Consider the following 20799-nt stretch of genomic DNA (forward strand, 5'->3'; position numbering starts at 1 on the left):
GAGCGAAGCGGTGACGCAACGAACCGTTACGAGCGACCGCGGATAATAATAATCGACGCGGGTAGGGGAGACGGTCGCGGGAAAACACACGCGGATTTTTGTTATATTTGTTTTTTATTTATTGTTTCCTAATCGATCCAAGCGAAGCTCCCGCGAAGTGTTAATATCCATTTATACTTTCGATTCTCTATCGAATAATATCGAGATACACATTTTTTTTTAGTAAAAAAACGCTACGAATGAAGTGTAATGTGAATAATATCGAGAGCCATATTTTTTTTAGTAAAATGAAGTGTAACGTGAACCATCCTCTTAATAAAAGCTTCAAATAATCGTTTTAAAATGATTAAAAGTCCACTTTAAATAATCTATATATGAAATTCACGTTAGATTTTAAGATGGAATTTTATTTATCATTTTACATCTCATGTTTATTTTGATTTATGCGCGCATTTTAAATATATACCTTATATTCTGATTCTGTTTAAATGAGTTTTTCATATTACACGATGCATAAAAGCATGAATAGCATTGTGTATTTTGTATTCTCTTGAATTATAGAGCCTGTGGAATGAGCATTATGATTCCGCTCTGATATATGCGCGCATTTTATACAATAATATGTTTTTGTGCGTATTGAATTATGTATTTTATATAATTGTACATTTCGCATAGCTGCAGTTTCGTATAGTATTTTGATTTTCTTTAAATATTATCGTCTTGCGAAATACATACAAATACATAAATAATACATAAAGCTACAAATTTAGTGTGAATTTAAAAAGTTTAAAGTAGGCTTTATGATTCTATATGCCGTTCATTTTTATGTATTTTTTACATAATTGCATATTCAAGTTCTTTTTAAATATTTTTCCTGTTACACGACGAAAAGGTATAAATACAATTTTATCTATTGCTGAGAATCGTTTAAAATGGTCCAAATTTTGCAAGAATCACAAATTTTTAAAATTTTTGAAATAGACTTTACGGTTCGATATATCATTCGTTTAAATGTACATTTTACACAATGGCGTATTCAAGTTCTTTTAAAATCTTTTTGCTGTTATACGATAAAGGTATAAGTACAATTCTATCCTTTATTATGGATCGTTTAAAGTGGTCTCGAGACGAAGGTGATCCTCTTTCTCGCGTGTCGACGACTAACGCGAATTAAGACGTACGTCCCATGTGAAGGAACAACTTTGGCGAAGGGTTCCGTTGCGTGCGCGCGTAATCGAGGAAGAAGGGTCCTCGATTTTTCAGCCCTTTGAAATCGAAAACGGGCCCTTTTCGACGGCCGTGTCGTTCTCGAGTTGGAAACATCCAAATATTTTCATTAGACTGGCCCGTTTTGCGGAGGGTGGACCGCGCCATTTTTGCGGGGGTCCCTTTTCACGAGAGAAATCGATCTCGGGGAGCCCTCCGCTCGGGGGCCGCCTTTCACGCGGTAGATCCTCCGCTATAAGCGAGCGAGATCCTCTCTTGGCAGAATAAGAATCCCGGGCGATCCCCTGCAGCAGTCGCTGCATAAAGAGGCGGATTACACGGTGTCCATTTCAAGACGTACAAGGAACTGGTGTTTGCGGTAAGTCTTCCTTCTCTCTTTCTCCCTTCCTTGCACTCTCTCTCGTCCGCTCTCTTTCCCTCTTTCGTCGCAGCCTCCGGGGTCCTGGCGGGCGCGCCGGCATACCGAGCCGGTAGGGGCATTATCTTCGCTGTTTTGCCGATTCAATTGTGTGTGCGGTGAAAGGCGGCGTTTAACAAGAGTTTAATAAAAGGCAAACAGCGCGGGATCGTCGGCCGTCCTCTCTCGCGGGCCATCCTCGTTTCTTCCGCTCCCGCGCGCGCGGAACCGCTCTGCCTCCCCTCTCTCTCTCTCTCTCTCAGTCTGTTTTCTCTCCCTCCCCTCGCCCATCGTACGTTCTTCCTCGAAGGGATTACCCGGGAAAACCTGGGCCTGTCGGTCTGAAGAAAAGAGGGAACACACGCGAAAGGAAAGAGATTCGAGAAAGGATCGCAGCTGCCACGCACCGATTGGTTCGATCAAAAAAAAAAAGTAGCGATTTCTCTCGTTCTCCCGTCGTATTTCTGTTTTCGCTGATCCGCGCGGGCGAACGAACGAACGAATGGACGGACGGACGGGGAACGGAGTGGTGTGTATTCCTTTGGATAAAAGAAGCCACACGGGAAGTAAGCGGATGGACAAGCGCGTTCCGTCGATCGCGAGACGTTCTTGTCGGAGAACTCGTCGATCGGACAGCTTATTTCCGAAGCGTCTTAAATTCGTAGACCTGTAGACGTATGTGAATAAATTCGAATAGCGACTCCTACGTATGTTACACTAGCTTATTGTTAGCTCTGCTCTGCAGCTTCGTAGGATGTAAGAAGCGTCCCGAGTATTTTCAGAAATATATGAATTTCTGAAAGTGGCTCGGAAATTCTTCAATCGGTAACTCTGTATCAGGCTTATCTCCTTTATAAATAATATTAAAGTGATAGTAAAAATGGCAAAAAAAATTTCAGCAGAGATGTTATATATTCTGTAAACATGATTCAAGTAAAATTTTTATGAGCATTATTAGCATTAGGTGGCATTAAAGAAATTAAGATTAGAAAGGGTAAGTTATCACATGATATTAGCGAGTTCAGTAAAGTCGAGCAAAAACGAACATTTTTCTGGGAAACATAAATCTCTTTTTTAATAAAAAGAAACTATTACAAGTGAAGTACGTCGCGAAGACTCTTCGCAATACTACCGTACATCTTCGAAATAAATTCGATATATCCTTGAAAGAAGAATATCTTCTTCTCTTATTTCTAAAAAGGTCGACTCGTGTTTCTTCTCTTGCTCGATAAAACGTCTGCGAAATTCAGCTGTTCAATTATCGCTCGAAGACGCTCGAGACACCTCCGACTCTAAAAGGATCGATCGATCGTTAAACCGCAAAATCCGCCCCTTCTTTTCCTCTATTTTTTCTCTCTCTCTCTCTCTTCCACTTTTTTTCCTTTTACACAGCGCTCAGCAGAAACGGGCGGACTAAGTAAGTCAGTAACCCAGTGGAAACTCGCCCGGGGCGACCTACCCCGTTCCCCACCTGTCCCCCCGTTCCCTCTGCCGATCGATCAGTTCTGATGTAATTATCCAAACGTTGAATTTTTTATCGCGGTGAAACAATAACGCATTTTCAGAGCAAACAGCATCGCTCACCGGAGGCCGCGGAGGCAGCCTCGCGCCGCTCTGGGGGTACCCACGTCGTCCGCTTGTGCCCTCGGTGTTTACGCAACGTGTAATAGAATAATCTGCGCGTTATACAGGGTTAAGGGGAGGGGCGGTGGGGGGGAGGGGAAAGCGGGAATCATGGACGATGCACCGCGGGGCAGAAGTACCGCGGCACATCTTTGTTTACCGCGCGCCGTCGGTTTCCGGATCCGGAACATCTCTCGTCACGCGAATTTGCGGAGGAACGGTAATCGCGCGATAAAACGCGCTTTTTTATCTTTCTCCTCCTCGTTCAGCTCCACTGCTAATAGATAACCCCGCTGTACTCGCCGCCGTCCTATCACCCTTCGACTGCGAACGCTGTGTCAAGAAGAAATTTCAGCAGGTAAAAGTAATGCTTTTTAACTCTATTGAGATTTTTCGTTGTTGATTTACAATCTCTAATCGTTCGTCTAATGTACACAGAAAAACAGAACATTCTTATTTTGAAAATGCTCTTATTTTCGAAATGTTACATATTAGAAGGATGAGATTATACAGCACTAAAGCAAACGTAACTTGCTTGTATGATGAATTTTGTATAACTTTATCAAGAAAAATATATTCTCCTTATTTGATAATAGTTTTCATAACTTGAAAGATAAAGATGTAGAAAATAATATCTTTACATCAAAAATGAGAATTTTTTTTAAATATGTACTACTATTATCAAAATAATCATGTTGTACTCTTTAGACAACTATTAAAATAAAAATATAATATTTTACTAAAATTTTAGATTATCAAATTTTTTAAAGAAAATCAAATAATTTATAAGATTATTATTATTTCATATATAACCAATATAATTTGTTTATGAAACAATGATTGTTGGAGAGAATATTAATTTAATATTGTTTTTCTGTATATTTTCATTTGAAAAAAATCGACTAAAACTTTCTTGTTTCACAATTTTCATATTTACTTGAAGATGGCCCGGAAACAATTTTAAACAGTATTTTCATCTAGTTTCATCCAGTTAAAAACCAGATAAATTTTCATGTTGTAATTCATAACTTGCGAATAAATTTTACAGATTGTTCGTGGGCAATTTCTCGTAGAACATCATTTTTATTTCTAAAAGACAACACTTATCTAAACATCTCATTAACTTGCATCACTTAGTTATAAAATATCAATGTGATCTTTGTACGTTTAGGATCATAAAAGTGATTCCAATTAATGGTGTAGCGATTGTTTTGAGTAGGATCGTGTTAATTTTTCGTGCCAAAGTGTTTTTGGAATTTTAACAGAAATGCATGCGTCTTGTTGGTTTTCCGAATGAGATATTAAAGGCTGTCCTTTATCAGCCGTTTAATGCCGCTATCACCTCCAATTAAGCCATTCCGGCTATTAACTCGCACCTCCGGATTTAATCATTATGCCGCCGTACAATCGCGTTGTATTGTGCGTCGTATAATGCGCCATACAATATTATGCTATTATACGGTTTACGGTGATAAGTTAATGCGCGCGTCGATAGAAAATCTTACACCCCCGCGTTAAGTTTATCCCGGATCGTTTAGCGACGCGAGTAAGGGACGGTAGCCGGCAACGCGCGCTTGTGCGTTTCCACGGCGAACGGCGCGTCACTCTAGAAGGCAAGGGAGCGTGAGGGAGGTGGGTTTAGGTCGCGGAAAATAGGGGTAATCCCGTGCTACACGAAAACCTCATCGGGCTTTGCCGGGCGCAAGACGTAGAATCAACAAATCCAGCGGGATTAGATAACATCCCACGGGATTGCCGCGGTCCTCCGTCCTATATCCTCCGTTCGAATCCCGCGCGGTAGAAGTGCGGCCCCGTTGTTGGCCCACCGAGTTATTGGTATCACTTAGCGGAATCCGTATCCGTCGGAAACGGCTTTAAAGGGCCGCCCATCCTCGTCGGCTGCGGGGAGCGGCAGCAGCCTCGCGTATACACGTTACGAGCGCTCCTATTTATTTATTTGTTTACTCGCTGATTTATTTAGCCCCGATAGCCCCGTGCGACCATTAACGACGGGGCCGAACTGCGTGGTTCTCGCGTACCCCGATAATACGCGTGGCTCGGTAATACGCGCGTTCGACAAACGGAGCGACGACGTTCCTTCCTCGCGTCGGTTCTCCCGCGAGGAGCGGCGGCTCTACGTAATTTTAGGGAAAAAAAAAGAAAAGACGAAAAGAGCTATAGAGACAATTAGCGAGAGAAGAACTATTGAAAGGCATGATTTTATCGTTGCGATCTAACCCGCTGTTATATCCAGCGTTTTCATTTTTCAACGAGTCGCCCAACGAAATTGGCGGTGCTTTACATTACACGGATGCGTTTTTCATTTCCTCCCCCTCCCTCCCTTCCCTTTTTGTTTTTTTGAAATGCAGCAATTCCGTTTACCTTACGGCGACGACTAATTACGCCTGCCACTTGTCAGAAAACGCACTATTTGCCAGTGTCGCGTATCGAGTCCAATTTTAATGGCGTTGACATCGAAAAATGTGCACTCGGCAAGAACCGGAGTTGATTTTTCCGGCGAGGCCACCCAAACTACGCGTTATTTTTTTCGCTCGCTCCCTCCATTCACCCTAACCCCCTTTCCCACCCACCCACCCACCCCCTGGCTTGCCACCCCTACCACCCCCCGTGCGTCTCGTCCCGGCGTTTATTTCGATTTTTTGTTGGATACGCTCGGTCACCTGAAAAGGAATAGGTGAAAACTGTTAATTGGTTCCCTGCTGAAAATACGGCGGTGTGGCCGGCGGCTGGTTGCGACGCGTTTTAAGCAGAGCCGTGTGCGTGGGGCGCCAGGTACCTGCACCAGGACATATGTACGCACATACGCGCGTAACATATATACATATTATATATATATATATATATATATATATATATATATATGTACACACACACACACACACACACACACACACACACACACACACACACACACACACACACACACAAACACGCGCGCGCGCGCGCGTGCAACAAGCGTCAAGGAGTGTAGAGCGTGCTCCGGCAGCGTGTCCGTCCAATTATGGAAAATTAATTGGCGATTGGTGACTCGGGGCGATGCGAACATAGTTCAGCGTCGAATAAACTTCCTTTGTATTCCGATCAGCCTTTGACAGCGGTGTAATAATTAAAGTAATTAACGTGCATGCCAATAAATTTGAGATCGTTGCGCATCGTCGCGCGTACGAGCGCGGACAATTATTCGTCGCGCGCGTATATCTATGTACACATATCATTCGTGTATAAATGCACATGTGTACATGCGGGCGCGTATATAAGATACACGCGTGTATCCGCGCGCGACTGCATGTGCGTGTGTGTGTGCAACGCGCAGCGATCTCGCGAGTCCGCGCTCTTGATAATAGCTGGTAGAATCCCACGTAATTAGGCGCGTCGCGTCGTTTCGTGCAGGCTTGCATAATATTTCTCCATTCGGCGGAAATCTTCTTTCCGAGATCGGGCATGTCGAATAAAATTCGTCTGCAGCTGCATTATTGTAATTGTAGAAGAAATCTTGTCGTTCTTAAGATTATAAATCATCAGTAACAACATCGATCTAATCTCTGTGGCTTGCCTCGCAAGTAAATCCATAATTACAAGTTGCGAGTCCATGTTAGTGTCGGGTCGCAGCTGTAAAATGATTCTCGAGATTCGCGGCGCGCGGCAGTGGCAATGGCCGGTTCTTTCACGAGGGCCTTTCACGAAAAGGGAGAAGGAAAGAAAGAAAGAGAGAGAAAGAGAGCGTTAAAAATCGTCGGGCCCGGCCGAATCCGGGGACGGGCAAATATTTACGGGGGGAACCCGTAATCGACTACGCTAATCCTTTGTGGGACTCATGTGAACAACGCGCCGGGACTCGCTCGGGTGGATTAAGACACGGCCGTACCTCCCCTCGTCCGCTTTACCCTCTCGTCCTCTCGAAAATTCGGCGTCCTTTGAGGATGCGCGCGCGCGAGACGGGCGCACACGGGATATCCCGTGCGCGCGCGGCGAAAGGAACAATATTTGCGCACTGCATTATGAGCCGCCGCCGCCGACGCCGCCGCGCGAACGCGCGACGGGGCGTGAAAATGTTAATTCTGCGAGATACATCCGCGCGAGCCCCGGCGACGACTCGTCGCGGCAGAGGTGCGCGGCATTTGCCGTGCGGAATTTTTCCTCGTAATCTCTTACGCTTACGATCTTTTTTCCACGCCCCGCGGTGTCCCACTGTTTTTTACTCGCACTAATCCGCGGACTGTCGGGGGATTAACGGATAAAGGATCGCGGACAGACAGCACTCTCTAAGTTGCACTTCATCTTGCACATTCCGTCTGTGGTTTTTTAAAACTGTATCCACTCCCATCCCCCCCCCCGCGAGACAGTTTTCCGGGATTAGATTATGTAATTGTTTGAATTACGTTTGTCACATAAAAGTCTCTTCATTGTTGCTTATAAAGCAAGCTTTTCGCTCATATGCATACACAGTAAAAAATAAAATGTCCCAGAAAGTCCATTCTCAATTTTAAGTTAAAATGACTCAAAAGTTAAGTTAAAATAACTCTTATTTTAAGTTATTAAGTTACAAAAGTGTTAAATTAACATTTTATTTTTTACAATGTACAGTCATACAAGGGTGATTTATAAGGGCGATGATTTTTTTTCTCTTGAACGAAATTTTTTCAGATAAAATGATCCATACTAAAGTTCCGAAAAATAATACAAAAAAGTAATATAACAATAAATGTTTATATTACTCGTTAAGATACTATCAACATTTCTTAAATAGAATCATGTTTTTTATATGATTCGATTTTCTTATTTATTCTTATAAAAAATATCAAGTCATTAAAAATCAATACGTTGTGAAATAATTCATATCTTATTCTAATATAATTTGACACAAAATATAAAGTAAAAATCTTTATGAAAAACGTCTAAAATACACTGAGAGAAAAAGTTTTTTAATGAAAAAAATACATTTTCTTAAGACCATGTATTTTATACAAGCATTTGCTTTGTTTAAGTAAGAATATTTACTTTCAAGTAAACAGACTTTACTTTTATAAAATTTTGTATTTTTACATATTGTTCACATTTAAATAATTATTTTACAAATAAACTTAATTAAATTACTTTCTTAGACTAAAAGATCTGGCTATCTGAAACATAAAAATAATTTAATAGCAAATTTTTTTTTAAACTGAAAGAAAAAATTATTTGAGTGAAAATTTCTTTATTTATTAAGAAATTTTTAATTTAACAAGTGTATAAACTATTAAGATTCAAAAGACCAAATAATTTTTTTAAGTAAAATTTTTTTGCTTTAAGATATTTGTTCTCTCAGCGTATTAAAGTATCAAGAATCCATTCATTATTTGACAGAACATGACTGTAGTACACACAGACAAGTTATATTCTATAAGTTAGATTTCTGTGTATTATGTCAATTTCGTCGAGTAAATCAATAAAGTTGGTTGTTTTTTTCGATTTCTACGATGTCTAAACAAACTGCATACACGGAATAACGAGATGAGTCAGTTGAAGAAATTGTATGAGTCAGTTAGAGAAAATGTCTAGTTGTTTTTAAAAAAAATACACACAATTTTTTTGCATAATCATATACTTTTTTTACAAATACATATAATACGCTTTAAAACTGCAATTTAGAACGTTTTGAAAGTCGAGGATCGAATCAGACGCTTCACAGCCAGTAATTGCCCCCCATTTCAATACTCGTCGATTTCTCGAGAGCATAAGAAGTAAACGAGCGTGAAATTCCGGTAGAATCGGCCTGCGGGCCCGAGATAATCATTCAGAATGCGAGCCGAACAATGTCTTAGGCCGGCAACGTCAACAACGTCACGCCACCCGTCCATCTCGGTGAACGATACGTATCAATAAGGAACCTCTCACAACGGGATACAAAGTCTCTCTCTCTCTCTCTCTCTCTCTCTCTCTCTCTCTCTCCGCTCTTAAAGTGAAAATGGTCTGAACGTTTCACGACTGAATGACTATAGTCGTGGACGCATGGTTTAATCAACTCTACTCCAATTATACGGCCGACACGCGGGAAGGCAGGAAGGCATGCAGTCAAATGTAAGCGAGACCCGTCCGAGTCCGAGCGAGATGCCGAGAAGAGACTTCGGAAGCTGGAGAAGATCAGGTATCGGCCCGCCTGACACCCCGCGGCTACGCCTTTAAGAATATCGACGTGGGTGCTTTTTCCAGCGCATTCGCTCTCACGAGAAACGAAAGGGCGCGAGAGAGAGAGAGAGAGAAAGGAGAAGGGAGAGAGAGAGAGAGAAGCGGAAAAGGGGAGAGGGCGAGATCCACTTAGCACGCCGCTTAGACGCGAAAACATCTGTATTGTCGCTGCATTAGCGCCGAGGATTCATCCCCCCGTGATTGCCGGGGAAAATTGTAATCTTTTTCGTGGAAGCCGCCCCGCCGGGAACGCTCCTAACAGAACGAGAGTGGTTCTGCCGGAAGAAAGAAAGAAAAAAAAAGGAAGAAAGAGAGAGAAGGAGGGAGACGAGCCAGACGTGCTGTCGACGAAAGGATTCGTGTGAATCGCTAAACGAACAACATATACGCACACCGTACGCGCAAGGAGGATATGCGATATTCTCATTTTACATCTCTCTTTCGGTTTACATCTTTTTTTCGTTGTGCGCGCTCGATTAAGATTCATTGCGAGTATTCAAGACGACGCGATTTACGTCGCACGCGCCCTCCCCCTTGCCCTCTGGTCGGTCCACCCTCTCTCTCTCTCCCTCTCTCCCTCCCTCCCGCCGGTTATGGTCAAAGTAAATTTATTTAACTTGGTTGTCTTTACTTCTTCGGAAGGAGAAGCGTCTCGTCTCATTTATAATTCATGATATTTCGAGGCCGGACTCGTATACCCCGATTTCGAAATCGCAAACCCGTCCATGCAGCTCCATGCACCGCATGGCTCCGCCATTTCTCGTTTTCGGGGGAACGCCATATCGGAGCAATCGACAAAAAGACCATCGGCAGATCAAGAGATATATATTAGCGATGGCCGGTTCCCAGTTCGTTCTTTTAATAAAATTCACGACGTACCGGCGAACAATGGCCGTCCGTTTGCGAGGAAGGGAGGAGAGAGGCGCGCGGGCCCTCCTTCCTTCCTCGAGAATTCTCCTCTCGGATCTCTCCTCGCGCTCGCGCGCGCACAAGCTGCCTTCGTCTCCTGGTCTTCGACAACGACCTAAACCGGTAGGTAGGTAAGTAGGTAGACGGGCGGATAGGTGGGTATAATACGCGTACACGAATCGCGCAGAATGTGGGATCCGGTTCGCCGGATCGGGCGTACGATTAACGTACGGATTAGGATTAAGCTCCGGCGTGGAGCTCGCTGCGCCCGAGCGGACCGCAGCATCGGGGAGGCCGGATACCTCGGCCGGGAGGGTCGAAAGGTGGGGCTCGTCGCGAGGGATAGACACACGGGTGGCCGTACGTCGCGCGCGCGGGGTACCTACAATATGTACACGGGGTACGTGTACGTATCGCGCTTCACGTACGAGAAAAAGGAGAGAGGGAGGGGGGGGGAGAAAACGCTTTTCACGCTCGATTCTCCATGTGCATCACGATGCCGTGACCCCCCTTGTGCCCTCGCTCGCCTCTATAGACGAAGAGGGGGACGACAGTCAATGCACATTACAACGGTTTTATGTTATTAATACGGATGCATTGGCCGGGATTTGAATAATTGAACAGATCCGCGCGGATTCGCTAGATAGGTAGGTATGGTTCTCTCTCCTCCCTGCCTCCCTCCCTCCCTCTCGCTCTCGCTCGCTCTCTCCCTCTCCGCGCGCAACCGCCATAATCCAGATCTACCGACGCCTGAATTTCCGCGTGGGGTTCATCGCGTTCGGATTGGCGTTTGCGCTCACTATTTGATCCCATAATGTCGACAAATCGATTCGTTTATTTAAGATTACTGGTTGCAAATTTCTAATCATGCCTAAGATTAACAGTTATTGATATTCTAACGCAAGCTGCGTCTAAAGAGGAATGAAAATTAATATACATTGTGAGATGATAATAAATGTGTTGTAATGCAAGAGCATTATTTTGTTATAATCATACGATCAATGAGATTGTATTGAAATTAATAGCGTGTGCATAATTTTAACACCACCTATCATAATCTGTTGACGATAAGTTCCCTGTTGAATTAGAAGGAAACATACCAAAACTATCAAAAGGTTATTTTTGTTTAATTACGAAAAAAGCAGAATTCTTTACGAGAAGAATTCTTTAAATTTAAGAGGAGCAAAAATGAATACTAGTGGTTTTTTTATTGGTTTATGTCAAAAAATTAAGCTTTACATAAAATAAAATTTAAAAAATCTTTTTCGGAAAAACGGATAAAAAAATTTCTCTTCAAATGAAAAAGAAGGAATAATATTAGTCAATGACATTAATTTATTTCGATTTAGCTGAAATTTGTATTGAACTCTGTTAGACGAAAAGGATAACAAATTTAAAATATGTTTTCGGTTTTTTCCCATAAGCTTTACTTTAATAAAGTTTACCTTGAACCTTGTAAAGATTAAACGTTAAAGACTTTAAATGGTAACGAGTCATTTGTAATGATATTTTTCAATGATTTTATTAATCGCATTAACTATAAATTGATGAATGTTTTAAAAAATATTAATTAGTACACTTTGTTATTATTAAAATTAGAAACAAGAGTTTCAAATTTATTATTTTTATTTCGAAAATAGATGGTCTTTTTCAAATTCGCATGTTGCATTAATTGCGACATGTTACTATCTCATAGATGAGTGGCAAGTAATCAATGTTTGATAAAGAAAAATGCTGATAAATATCTAAAGTCAAATCAAAGTTGCGAAAAGTCTTTCAAAATATCGTTCTAGATATATATATATACATATATATTTTTTTTTTCTCATAAATAAAGATTAAGGGCTGAAGTCATTGGAATACTTTCTAACGCCCATCTCCATTTTCGAAAGTACGGATTTAAAACGGTTTGTAAAAATGAGTTCTTTGATTCGATCGCGTGCTCGAGCGACGACGACGACGCCGACGAGGGCGAGAGGTCCGGTAACCTTCGTAATATGCATCGACAAATATGTCGCTTGCTTCCGCGACGCTTTCTCTCGTTTCCTCTTTCAGAGAGTTATTTCGCGACCACCCTCTCACCCGACACAGGCGCACGCGTTGCCTCGCGTGTGTCTGTTACCGCGGCGCGGCATCCGAAAGGGGTGCGCTCCCCCCAACCCTGAGCGTCGCGACGCGACGCGATCGCACCCTCCGCGCGAGAGAACCTCACCGCCACCGCCGTCGCCGCCGCCGCCGCCGCCGCCGCCGCCACCGTCACCACCACCACCACCACCACCATCACCATCGCCGCCATCGTCGTCGTCGTCCTCGTCGTCGTCGTCGTCGTCGGCCCTCCACTTTGCCCTCTCTCTCTCGTTCTCCCGCGCGCCCGCGTTTCGTAACGGTGACGGTGGGGAAGCAGGAAGGGTGCGAGGGAGCTATCGCGCGGCGAGAGAGCGCGCGACCGGGGTGGTGGAAAAGTGGACGGAGCCAGATAGGGCCACGCCCCGATCGCGGACAACGCACGCCAACCCGACGCGGCACCCGAGGGTGTCCCTCTGTCCGCCACCGACGCGGCTGGCGCGGCGCTCACGGGGGCCCACGGGGGTGGCTTTGTCGGTTGTGCGCGCGAGGAACGACGATACGGCTACGGCACACGTAGGGTAGGGTAGGAAGGTAGCGCGCACCGCGTCCACGCGGCATCACGGCGGCCACCGTTATGGCTAGTCCACGTATATCCTTTATCGGGGAGATGTCACTTGGTGTCCGCGACGCGCGACGGTAGGCGCCCTGCGACGACGGTGGCTGCTGCTCGACGTCCAGTCCCCGTAGTGGATAAAGTGCGGTCGCCGACGGCGAGCGGGGGGTAGGCCACGTCGAGCACACGGATCTCCCGCGGATTCGCGCCTTTTCGCCCTTTTCGCCGTCTCCTCGCGACTCCTCGACTCAACCTTGGTGAACGAACGTTGGTGAACGAACGAGGCGGGACGGAAAGGGGCAGAGAGAAATAACAGAGCGATCCCTCGTCGATCGAGGTTCGCGCGCGCGATCTCTACGGCGATCGATGCGAACGATGAGAACGTAACGTCGTCGGAGGACGAGGATAGGAACGAGACATATCCTTCGTCTTCTCTGCGGCATCTCTCGCTCGGCCGGGGCCCGGGACCCGGGACTCGGGGCACTTCCTCCGGGTACTCGCAAGGACTCTCGCAACCTCGCAACGACCACGCCGGTACCACCTGTACACCGAGCTCTGTATCCCGCGTTACGTAACATGGTAGAGAGCACTTATGCGAGCGACTCGCCGAGATCACGCTCGCCCATGACGGAGCCATCGAGTCCGCTGCACTCGGATGGTCCCGGTATATCCGGCTACGGGCACAGCTATCTGTACAGCTACTCGCCGGAACACGCGCAGAATCACGTATCGGCGGCGACGAGGCGCAACAATCAGAACGAGACGGGCGCCGTCGATGCCGCGCACGAGCGCACGTTCGCCAGGAGCCCGATCGGCACGGAGGAGACGACGATGCCGCGGCACCGCGGCCACGGCGGCGTCCGCGAACCGATCGTTCCCTCGCGATCCGCGACCGGCACCTCTGCCGCCACCATGTCGTCCCCCACCTCGCTCTTCCCATCGACAGCATCCTGGCGCCGAGGCCGATCGGCAACATCGTCGCCCCTACGAGCACCACCACCGTCGCCGCGTCCGTGATCCAGACGCCGGAGACGATCGAGTCGGCGGCCGGCCGCACCACCACCACCGCGGCGATGCATCCGCTGCAACAGCAACTGCACCACTTGGCGTTCACCTCGGCGGATTTTCTCGGTGGGTAACGCACGCCGTGCATGCGAGAGGATCGGCGACGCGGGCGATGACTCCTCTCTCTCTCTCTCTCTCTCTCTCTCGGGGCCGAAGGTCTGTCAAAGGGACCGCGGCGCGCGGCGCTTAAAAGACGCCCTTAATCCTCTGAACTTCTTCATCGGACGCCTTTTACACTTTGAGCTCGAACTCCTCTGTCATTCGAGTTCTCGTATGCGTGAAATTATAATTAACGTTTTGCCTCATTGAAATATTTCGAGTCCCGCAAGCGCGTCTTTTACGGTTTTTTATAATTGTATCTCGAATAAAAGTCACAATTGCGATACGTCACGTTATCGAATTAAACTCGTCCTGTTGAATTATATTAACCCCTGCCCCCTACGTGTGTGACAAGTCGGCGATAAACGGAGTTTCCAAACTACATCGAGAAACCGATAGAAATAATAACGCGCTCGGACGTAAATGAAGCGTCCCGGATCGCTCGTGTTGAACAATTACGCGAGGTCGAAAACGATTAATTTATGCGTGCCACTGGAAATGTTAATTGCATTTATTCGATTGCATTACAGTTTTATCAAGCGATATCGAGGCAATATGTCGTTCTTTGTAATCTTTTTTTTTTTATTGCAATACGGAGATGAGAATGTCGATAATGTTGAGAATGCCGGTCGTTCATTTCGCAATGATTTTATGGAAAATCGAAAGCTTGGCGAAAGAGCCCAATCGTCACATTCTTTCACATTCCGTAGACAAATTGATAAATCATTCTCGCCCGGTAGCGATATATGAAATTGGAAAAAAGTTATTTATTAACTTTAAAACGAGAGAGGAAAAATTTTGGCAAGAGTTGTAAAGCGTTAAAGCGCATATCTGAATGAAATCGGAGCGATTGTTCGATTCTATTTTGCATCCATGATGCATAAAACGTCACTGGCTTTGCCGCGCCGACTATATTTTTTTCCAAGTATTAATAAAGAAATTTCTTTATCGCGCATCTCGAATTCTCTTACGCGCGTTAGATCTGCCTTTCTAATAATGAAACTGTCGTTTTGCAAGCGTTTTAGATGCTCGCGCATTAAACTTTAACGTCGTTAATGGATTCTACACACGATTGCGCTCCACATTTACTTTAAATTGGCCTATCATTTAGTATCTTCAGGCTTTAATTTATCGTCACAACGAATTGTAATTAATTAAAAGCCGTAGAATTGCAATACGCGCATTTCTTTTTTCTTGTCAATAATTTTCTCTTATTTCCCGCGGGCTTACGACGCTCCCCATTTCATCTCACTCGCTTCCACAACGCAAAGCGTTCTAATTCGTTTCGCATCTCGTCAATTTTTCTAAAGATCGGTAAACGTATTTCGTACAACAGAGAGACGTTTAACACTTTACCATGCAGAAACGTAAGACCTTGGGCGAAATCCTTAGAGAGCCGGTGCGAAACGCGCCAAAATTTCTTTCATACCCGCAGGGGGCTTTAGGTATTTTTCCCTCAAGAAAACTCGCGCTCTCTCGCATCGGGGATACGCGAGATGAAATCCGCAATCCGTTTCGATCATGCATGAACGATCTAGCTCCTTCCGCAATTCCGCTAGAAGACGGAGAGAACAGTGAAAAGGAAAGCACACGAAGGCGAGAGAATGCGAGAGAGAGAGAGATGGAGCCCGCGCTCGGGTGGGTAAAAGCAGAAATTTTTACCGTCCCCGCATTTTCATACGCAACGTCGCGTTTAAGCAGCTTTCTTCGAGATTTTAAGGTAAAACGTCCCCGGGGACGGGGGCGCCGCGCCGGGCGACCTCTTTATCCCGAGCGACGTGAATGGGGTCCGCGAGAACTCGATAGTAGTCGCGTTTTCGCACACAGCATCAGCATACCTCACGACCTCCAACGCGCTAATTCTCGACCCCGGTGGAACGTTGGATATTTGGGAATTGGCCTCGCGACCGCAGAGGATGTAATCCTTTTGTCAATCGCGTCGATTTAGTGCCCGAATTACCCGCGATTGTTACAATTATCCCTCGTCGGACAATCGATCCCTGGGCTCCCCTAAATGTTATAATCGCGAGCGCTAGAATGGACGTTTGAATCTTTAATGCGGCGCAAAGTTCAAATGGGCGCTGCGGCCGCGCGCGCGCGGATAATCTTCATTGTCATTTCAAGTTGCGAAGCTCTCGCGACGAGTTTTCAAAACAGCGCAAGGTTTTTATCATCCTCCCGTTCATTTTTGGATTTCAGCCGCGGCATATCCAGGACTGTACCCCGGAGGTTACGTGGCGGCGATGGCCGCCGCCGGTGTTTCCCTTCACGGACAGCCGGCTTTCTATCACGCCGGCCATCCCTACCAGATAAACCCGAACAATCCGGGAATGGGCCCGATGGCGAAGAGGAAACGTCGCCATCGAACGATCTTCACGGAGGAGCAGTTGGAACAATTGGAGGCCACCTTTGACAAGACGCATTATCCCGACGTGCTCCTGCGAGAACAGCTAGCCCTTCAGGTCGACCTCAAGGAAGAAAGGATCGAGGTCAGTCGAACCTTACGCTTTATTATACCGAGCGTCCCCAGTTTCTATGTTAACGACGAATCATTTGATGAACCTCGAATCAATTATGCGACAGTAATAACGTTCATCGCGATTCGTTCTTATTCACCGTTTCAAACATCTTAATAATTAAATGTCGATCTCGAGAAATTAAAATACATTCAAACTGTGGCGAGAATCAAGGCCAATCATCAAAGTCAATCATGGTCGAGGTCGCTCCTCAATCGCATCAATCGCGAAACGGGATCAACAAATACGCGGCAAACGTCGGTTTTAACTGAATAGCAGGATGACAAAGAAGAGAATAGCACGAGAAAGGTCATTGACAATTTTGGGCTCCCGCGGTCGGTTTCCAAAAACTCGAGAGACCCCGGCTACCGTGAGGTTACACCGCGCGCAGCGGCGGGCTTAAGCCATGCCTCTGCCGATGACAAATTACTTTCTCGAGCCGTGAACGGAATATTGGATTTCGGATCGACAAACATTGACCGTCCGGATGGCCCGGGTCCGGCCACGCACAATTTGTAATGTAATGTCGGCAAACTATACGCTCGCGCCGCGGCCGCCGCCGCCGCCGCCGCCGCCGCCGCCGTTCCTGAGTGGGATGGAACGGCCAGTGTTTGTCGTCCTAATGCATAAAAGCCCATAATATTTTAACGCGGTCATTAAAATTTACCGCGGCGGGTATTTATCGGGGCCTCGGTCGACTTGAGCTAACAAGTTGCATGCTAGATTAAAAGCTTTAGCGATAATGTGTTTACTTCAATTATATATACGCTCGCGCGCTCTCGCTCGCACACGCGTGTGTCGGATAGCGCGTACACTCGTACACGCGTCGTGCAATTTATAATCTCTAAAGCGGTGTACTCTCTGCAGACAAGAGAGACGAAGAGGGGAAACAGGGCGACAGAAAGAGAGAGAGTGAAAGAGAAAAAGGGAATGCACGTTTTCCACGTTAATTTCGTATAAATTTACCTTTCAATAAACTCATTGTGTCGCCGATCGAGCGTTATTTTTCCAGTAATTAGTGATCTAGCTTCTCAATCTGGTGGCGGGTTGCATGTTGCAATTTCTGTGATTTTTACGCAGCACCGTGTTTGAAAATAGAATCCTATTGTACAGACCGTTTTGTACATTTCCGCACAGATTTATTTTACCTACGATGTTTCGATACAAAAAGCCTTTCTGTTAGATCAACAATTTATCAAATTGGCATAAATGATTTCTCGTATTAAATTATGTTAAAGTCAAGTTCAGCGACGGAAATCGAATCGCGCCTAATTGAAGTCTAGATGATTTTGCCCAAATGTAAAACTGAATAATTAAAGTCGATTGAAATTTTATCGATTGACAGTCTCAAAATACGAGACTGTGAATGACGGAATTGCACGTACGGGTTGCGTAAAATTGACTAAATTCCGGGTTCCGATGACGGATTCGTCGAACAATCACGGACTCTGAGAGAAATCATTGACACTCACGTGGGACCACCCGCGTCGCGTCGGCTTTGCCAAAGAAAAGTCCCCCGAGTCTCGAGAGTTGTTTAAAGACGGGAACAACATATATACCTGCCCGTGTCTGGTACCCGGGACTCTCGGAGCGAGAGTCCACGGTGTTTGCACAGAATTAGTAGAATAGCGACTCTTGGTGCGTCCGAATGGAGGGAGCACAGAAGAGGACAAAGAAAGAGCTAGGAACGGGTCGGCCCGAGGGGCGAGGAGGGCGAAAGGGGGGGTGAGAAACCTAAGGCACTGTTTTGTGTGCTTCCAAGATCGCGTCGACTCGACGTTGGATCCGAGGATCGACACGGGAGAAACAACAGCACGGGAACTATCGGCGCTCCCACACTTCGTTCGGGAGACAAAAAAAACTATACACATATAACGCTGATTGATCAATCAGTGCGCACGGCGTTATTGTCATTAAAATTTTTATTGATAAAGCACGAGACACCTTGGCCCATGTGAAACGTCGCACCGATCGTGACGAATTAAACTTTGCATCTCGCGAGAAGCAAACGGGATTCAACGTTCTCGACCTGATAGAGAGAGAGAGAGAGAGAGAGAGAGAGAGAGAGAGAGAGCTCTTCAAAGTGAATGAGGGTTAAGCTATTACAATAGCTAATGCAGCAAAACGAACGGGCGAGTAGGGGTTGAATATTGATTGTCGGTTTTCATTCGGATTGATTCAGACAGGCGTGAGGGACAAATGCGTGTCCCGCGAGTGCGGCGGGAATTCGTTTGATGTCTCTCACGCGTCTTTTCTTACTTCGTTAAGTAATATCTCGCAGCACGCTCGTTGATGTGCCGTATAATAACGATTTAAAAAGCATTATATATATATATATATATATATATATATATATATATGTTATTCAAATATTACTCAATAACCGTTGGCTCCGGACGCTTCAATTTATTTAATTATATGATAATTAAAATTCGGCACCACGTCTTCACGTTGGAAAAAAATGTAATTATATCATTTTATAATTTTTTTATAGACACAATTTTTGAACGCTTTTTAACTTGTTTTATAACTGTAAAAATGGACAATAACTCTAATCGTTAATGTTAATAATCCGTTTTGTTAGATTGGTGCAAAAGGCTTGTACTACATCTGTCAGATAAAGTTGAAAATAAATTTTCAACAAAATTGAAGCAAATTTACAATCGCTAATTTCAATATGTTTTTTTTATCTAGAGAAAAAAATCGTTCAATCGTCTTTTAAAAAAGTACTAGTTTCTAACTTCATTTAACGCAAAGCTTGATGGAAAAAGGGACAAACCTTTTACACTAATCTGATACTTTTATCCGCGGGCAAAATAAAGTCCGTTTAATCTTTCATTTGGTAATGTTACTTTTGAGCAACTTGATCTTCTTTTCTCATTCCCTGCAATGCTGTTGCTATTATGTGATTGAATTCTAAAAAATACACATACATATATATAAAAATCTCTCTTACTGAACTCATTTTTTCTTGTATTTTTTCTCGTTTAGATAGTTTGTAAAAATTATCCATGTCCAACAAAAATTAAAAAAAAGTAAAATAAAAACATTGGTAAAATGCGTTTTTAATCATTCGATTTTAATTTCGAATGGACGATTAATTTATAAGAGTTCTTCTGAACTGTATTCATTTCAGGTGTGGTTCAAAAATCGTCGTGCCAAGTGGCGGAAGCAGAAGCGTGAAGAGCAGGACCGTATCCGGAAGCTGCAGCTGGAGCAGCGTCAGCGCACAGACGATGGCGGCACCGCGACGACGGTGATGGTGGGCGATCGTCTGGGTCTGAGCAGGCAGCAGCAGCAGCAGCAGCATCAGCAGAAGCTCGAGCAGGATACGGACAGCTCCGACCTCGAGGTAGCGTAGGGGAACCGTGGTGACGACGAGACGCGACGAGTCTCGCCCAACGGTAAATCGAGGAGGTCGAGGACGACGGAAGACGGCCCGGTGCTATCGCGCTCTTATCGACAATTTGTATGGGCATGTACATAGTATGTGGTGACTGCGCTGTAAATACCACTGTAAATATGACTAACGATGAATGTGTACAATACCGAAATAAATTATTGCATCGAAGTGCGGTGTGTCTGTCGTCTAGTCCCCTTGCGCGTTTCGACGCAAAAATATATACATCTTCTCTTTATGCATTAGAGGCTTGTTACGCAGTTTCACAGACAATACGCAAAATGCGTATATAGCGTTGCATGTCCTTTCACTTGCACTTTATTTACCTGAACTTTATTTATCTGACGTTAAGAATAAAATTGATTATGCAGAATTTATAAAATTAATTTTGTTCGTTTTCCATCCCACGCAGCTACTTTTTGTCATTGTCTGCGACTTAAATACACATTTATTTATCGAGTCAATTATAATTTAATTATAGATCAAATTAAATTAAGCTGAATTTACATTAAATTTATTTTATTTCATCTTGAATTTTCAGCGATTTATTTTTATTGAACTTCAATCTATATCGAAGAGAGAGAGAGAGAGAGAGAGAGAGAGAGAAAGCAGTATCGATTTTCTTCGATACCTTTATTGGGAATTCTCCGAATATGCATAGAAATGCGCAGCAAGGTGTCCATTTAGATCGCGAGAA

At 44.7% G+C, this 20799-nt stretch overlaps 1 protein-coding gene across 1 annotated transcript; it reads left to right on the forward strand.

Moving 5' to 3' along the window:
- The first annotated feature begins 13002 nt into the window (after positions 1-13002).
- On the forward strand, positions 13003-20273 carry LOC105199130 (homeobox protein goosecoid). Its single transcript, XM_026133077.2, is given in 4 exon segments — positions 13003-13956; positions 13959-14153; positions 16386-16675; positions 19839-20273. Coding segments are annotated over 4 exon segments (1068 nt in total). The 5' UTR covers positions 13003-13598; the 3' UTR covers positions 20064-20273.
- The last annotated feature ends 526 nt before the right edge of the window (positions 20274-20799 follow it).

This window comes from Solenopsis invicta, chromosome 2, assembly GCF_016802725.1.
Source record: "Solenopsis invicta isolate M01_SB chromosome 2, UNIL_Sinv_3.0, whole genome shotgun sequence".
Lineage (NCBI taxonomy): Eukaryota > Metazoa > Arthropoda > Insecta > Hymenoptera > Formicidae > Solenopsis > Solenopsis invicta.